Genomic DNA, 5,716 nt, shown 5'->3' with positions numbered 1-5,716 from the left:
CGTTTTAGTATTCATTAAACTACAATAATTCACTATTAATTACAAGAGTTATTGAACTGTTTTAGGAATAATTTAGTATTCAATGTTTAATTGCTACAAAATTTACTTTTTAAATTTTTGTTTAACCATTTTGTTCAATCTTAATCTTATGGAAAATTATTTAAGAAGCACCAACACAATGTTTTTAAAGATAAAGATAAAGATGTCCTTCAATAGTCCCACAATGGGGAAATTTGCAGTGTTACAGCAGCAAAGAAATAGATCACACAGAGGCGGTGGTGCAATGTAGCCGTTAATGTATGACATTAGCAGCAGACATTCAGAAAAAAGCAAACCTATGCAAATATACACAGTATATACGTAAATACACAAATCCCCATGTGTATATACACACTTACATCCCACAACATATACAAGTGTAAGGAAACACTCCGAATGTCTGTCTATGGTACAGAGGGAAAATTAATAAAAATGCTGCAATGATAAAAAAATACTGCAATGATAGAAAATACTGCAATGATAAATGAAGGATTGTATTATGATTGCTGGCATTATTTTAAACACTTACAGGACAGAAGGTCAATTATTTAAATTAGCAGGTTCATATTTAGGGAATATGATAAACATTGATGAAACAAAAAGCATTTATCAAATGGAACTAGAAGCACGGGTCACAAGAATGACTGGGATGGTAGGCCTGATGTTTACTGATTTATTATATTATTCTCATATGCTAAATTTATAGTACTTAGTTTAAATGTATGAACTTGAGTGAAATTCTCAGTAGTGAGAATAGATTTGCACACATAGCATTTCCATGAGCTGTCCTCACATTCACAGCACTTCATGGACAGATACGATGAAGCACATTCTCCACATTGGCTGTAGAGATGCAAACATACCAAATTGGGCACTGGAGGACTCACACAGACGCTATCAAAAAAACACATTCCGAAAGACAGAACAATTGGAGATCGGAGCACATGCACATACGCATACACACACACAGACAAATACATACACCTGCACATACACCTGCACATACACGTGCACATACACGCGCATACACTTGCACATACACGCGCACACACCGACAAGATTACAAAAGAATGCCAGCGGAGAGAGAGACGGAGGGACTGCCCGCCGGAGAAGGCCAGCCTTGGCGTGCCAGTCTTGGGGACCAGACGGGAATCAACTATCCAGACGATGACTAACCTGGGGAGGACCTTCCCTCTGACGTGGACCCGTACCGTGGGAGGGAGCGAGGACAACCGATTCAACCTACATTACCTTTGACATAAAAAAACTCCTATAAAAACTGAAGCTGGGCTGAAAGATGGCGCACATTTGTCGACTGTGCTCGCCCGAGTGCAGTTTCTCGTGAGATTAAGAAAAAGCCGCCCAGATAGCTGTCTTTGTACTATTTCCTGAACTCCAGAAATTGAAGAAACTAAATATCGGACCTCTAATCAGTTGTTGAGTCTTTATTTGACCCTTTTCTTCTTGAGCACAAAAAACGAACACGCATTGGAGGAAGTTTGGCTTTTAAAGGTTGATTTACTAACTACTTCTCATTTCCACCGTGATCCAACTCCAACAATAACATGACAAATATTTGTCATCTCATCAATATTTGCACAACAGAGTACTGAGTTTCGAGATCCTTACGATAATAGTTCTCAAAATTATATTTCTTGTCAATGTAGCTTAGTTAAGGGATATTTTATTGACAATCTAACATCAATCTACAAAGACAGAAAACAAATTGGTGGTGGGGAGGCGCGAATCTTTTTCTTCTTGGTAGGGGCGGGTGTGAAATAATTGAGAAGCACTGCTAGTATATGCAGACATTATATTCATACAATCTTGCAGCCCGAGTGAACCACAGCATTGTTGCTTCGTTCGTTAGGAGAAACGTAAACGTCCCACTGCAGTTCCAGCAGCGGCTTCTCCGGGCATAGGCGGAAGTGACGCGCGAGATTACTCGCCAATGTGGCGTCAATTTAATTATTTTGTTACATTTTTTTTATCAACCGAATTAAAATATTATATAAATAATATATTAAAATAGAACAGCCAGGGGTAAAAACAAACACAGAGGCAAAGAAATATATTTGAAAAATACGTGCTTAAAGCATGACGTCATAAGCAAGCGCGCAGCTTCCGAAGGACCTCGACCACATCCACACCGAAATAAAAACACCCACCGCTAAATTCTTCTGATTCAGTGTGGAACTGACTGTAATTTTTTCACAGGATGTCCAGTGCTACTCTAAAGGACGTCGACATAATTCATTAAGTCTTTGTGTCCCGATAACCTCATCTTCGCTCGTTGATCCTTTTCGGCGTAATTAGCTTAGCTTGTTAGCTAGCTAGCCGCTAACGAAAAGAGGCACATGACTCATCGCCGAGCAGAGATCAAGGGAGGATTTTTTGGGATTGGCGTTTGAAAATGTGTGAAAGAACGACACCCAAGTACAAAGAGGAACTTTGTGGAATAAAAGAAGAGAACGAGCAACATCAACTGCTGGGCGAAGTTTGCAACAAGCCTCGTGTTGTGCCACACAAAGCAGGTTTGTACCCGTTTTACTCTCATTTGCTTTGTAAAGAACGACTTTCTATCGTTAGAAATATGCATCACAACATTAAGTTGTTTGGGGAAATGCGTTCAAGGTTATTGCCCTTTTTATCTTTAAATATTGCCTTTTACTTGTCGGTTTGCTAAACATTTGTTTATGCCTAATGAAATCAGTGCAGAAAATAAATGCCACAGAATAACCAATAGTGGGGGGGTAAACTCCATGTTTTTTCCCAGTATCAAATTTGAACTGATTATTTAAAATTTTCCACTTTCTGGTTTTTATATCTTGTTCAAGCAATTCCTTGCGGAAGCAATTCTGCCTGACTCTAAAAAATGTGCACACTGCGCCGAAAACGTCAATGGCGGTTGATCAATTTTAGTGGATAAAACACAAAATATTATTATTTTTTTTTTAAATCAAGTACGTATTCAGTGCAGAAAATATATGCCAAAGAATAACCAATAGTGGGGGGTGAACTCCATGTTTTTCCCAGTATAAAATTTACATTTAAAATAACAAAATAACATTTTCTGGTTTTTATATTTTGTTCAAGCAATTCCTTACGGAAGGAATTCCGCCTGACTCTAAAAATGTGCACACTGCCGCGAAAACGTCAATGGCGGTTGATCAATTTTAGTGAATAAAACACAAAATATTAAGTTTAAAAAAAAAAAAAAAATCAAGTCCGTAATGGTCTTATTTATGAACCTCGGGTGGCCCTGTCGAGTTTTGTGCACATGTGCGTAGTTTCACCCCATCCAAACATTTAAAATACATTGAATGCATCCATCCAAGGTTGCACGGATCTCCTCGGTGAACAAGCGCATGCTGCAAGGAATGCATCTGCATCTTTGGCTTACTATAGGCTTAAAAAGGGAGAACGTCACAACCCCCTTTTCTACCAACAAGCCCAGGAACATTTAGTTCTATCTCTAAATGCAATAAGAAATACTTGTAAACATATTTCGCTTGAAGGATTTATTTTCTATCAATGACATTATGTTGCGATGGCCCCCAGTGGTCTGCATCAATATGTTCGGGTCCCACAACAGGTGTTCCATCAGACGCACACAATAGCCTGCGTGTGCTAACTTCAGCTCGCTTCCAGAAACGTCTGTGACGATGTCAGAAATGAAATTGGGGATCAAAAGGGAGGTTTACATTGTAGGATGTAATTTTGTGAAATGCCCTCATGGTCCGGTCCAATTCGGGGTCGCACGCGTTGCTCCGTGTGCAGCAGGCTCAAGTCAAGGTAGCACTGTAGAAAATAGGACAAAGTCGCCGCACGAGCTTTGACTTGACCAAACCAAATGTGTGTTTGTCTTTTTGTGACCTACAGACGTCTGTGAAAACGATCTCCGTTCTGTGAAAGATGAGCCAGACTTGACTCACATCAAAAAGGAGGAGGAGGAGGAGGAGGAGGAGATCAACAAGTCACCAGTGAATGTTCTCCCTATAAAGACTGAAGATGCGAACAAGGATGAGAGTGAGGACAACAGAGGGGCGGAGCCTCCAAGCAGCAGCTCAAGTCATCACGTGACAACAGAAGGTGACGAAGACCACGGGGGGCCATCACAAGTACATAATGAGGACACATTATCACGCTCTCCTGATGATAATGATGATGGGCAAGCCAAATGTGAAAGGGCATGTCACACTGACAGTTGGGTATGTTCTCACTGTGGGAAATCATTAACTTCAAAATTCTCTTTAAAACGGCACATAAGAACACATAGTGGAGAAAAACATTTTTCCTGCTCAGTTTGTGGAAAATGCTTCTCTCAAAAGACGAGTTTAACAGAACACACAAGAACACACACTGGAGAAAAACCTTTTTCCTGCTCAGTTTGTGCCAAGAGTTTCTCTCAAAAGTCAAATTTACGAAGCCACACAAGAACACACAGTGGAGAAACCCCTTTTTCCTGCTCAGTTTGTGGCAAGAGTTGCTCTCAAAAGTCGCATTTAACAAGCCACATAAGAACACACACTGGAGAAAAACCTTTTTCTTGCTCATTTTGTGGCAAGTGTTTCACTCAAAAGTCAAGTTTAACACAACACACAAGAACACACAGTGGAGAAAAGCCTTTTTCCTGCTCAGTTTGTGGCAAGAGTCTCTCTCATAAGGCGCGTTTAACAGAACACACAAGAACACACAGCGGAGAAAAGCCTTTTTCCTGCTCAGTTTGTGGCAAGAGTCTCTCTCATAAGGCGCGTTTAACAGAACACACAAGAACACACACTGGAGAAAAACCCTTTTCCTGCTCAGTTTGCGGAAAAAGTTTCTCTCGAAAGTCTACTTTAGTAAAGCACTCCAGAACACACAGTGGTGAAAAACCTTTTGCTTGCTCGGTTTGTGGCAAAAGCTTTACTGTAAAGTCAACTTTAACATATCACACAAGAACGCACAGTCGAGAGCAGCCTTTTTCCTGCTCAGTTTGTGGCAAGAGTTTCTCTCTAAAGGCAAATTTAACAAGCCACACAATAACACATAGTGGTGAAAAACCTTTTCCTGCTCGATTTGCGGAAAAAGTTTCTCTCGAAAGTCACAATTAACAGCGCACTCAAGAGCACACACTGGTGAAAAACCTTTTTCCTGCTCAGTTTGTGGAAAATGCTTCTCTGTAAAGTCAACATTAACAAGCCACACAAGAAAGCACGCTGTAGAAAAACCTTTTTCCTGCTCAGTTTGTGCCAAGAGTTTCTCTCAAAAGTCGCATTTACGAAGCCACACAAGAACACACAGTGGAGAAAAGCCATTCAGTTGCAGCGTTTGTGCTAAAGAATTCTTTTCTAAAAACGGTGCTGAGAGACACGATTGTGATGGCGAGAATAGCAGCGATCCTTGAAGCTTAAAAAAAAGACGAAAAAAACTCAAGGAACTGACTGTTTGTGGTAAGATGTAAATGTGATTTTGAATAAAATATGATAAATTGAATTTTGCAAAGCTCTTTTATTGACACTAAGCCAATGTGATCAGTGCCAGAAGAACCATTGTGTCTGAGTGATGATGAGATTTTTGTGTTTACATCAAACATTTCAGTTGTCTTTTTGTCATGTTTAAATGCCCTGACGCCTTTTGGGAGAGCTTACTGAAATAACTTACTAAAGGTAACGGCCGAAATAAAAATATGGCT

At 39.9% G+C, this 5,716-nt stretch overlaps 1 protein-coding gene across 1 annotated transcript; it reads left to right on the top strand.

The window, feature by feature from the left end:
* Positions 1 to 2,177: 2,177 nt before the first annotated feature.
* Positions 2,178 to 5,447, top strand: LOC148341998 (uncharacterized). The gene is made up of 2 exons (XM_088288734.1): positions 2,178 to 2,573; positions 3,922 to 5,447. Exons 1-2 carry the CDS (start codon positions 2,453 to 2,455, stop codon positions 5,133 to 5,135), a joined length of 1,335 nt encoding a protein of 444 aa, XP_088144860.1. The 5' UTR covers positions 2,178 to 2,452; the 3' UTR covers positions 5,136 to 5,447.
* Positions 5,448 to 5,716: the final 269 nt, after the last annotated feature.

Source organism: Idiotropiscis lumnitzeri, chromosome 2 (genome assembly GCF_059441095.1).
Source record: "Idiotropiscis lumnitzeri isolate Australia: NSW breed Sydney's pygmy pipehorse chromosome 2, RoL_Ilum_1.0, whole genome shotgun sequence".
NCBI classification, from domain to species: Eukaryota; Metazoa; Chordata; class Actinopteri; order Syngnathiformes; family Syngnathidae; genus Idiotropiscis; species Idiotropiscis lumnitzeri.
This window is presented reverse-complemented; position numbering and strand designations above follow the sequence as displayed.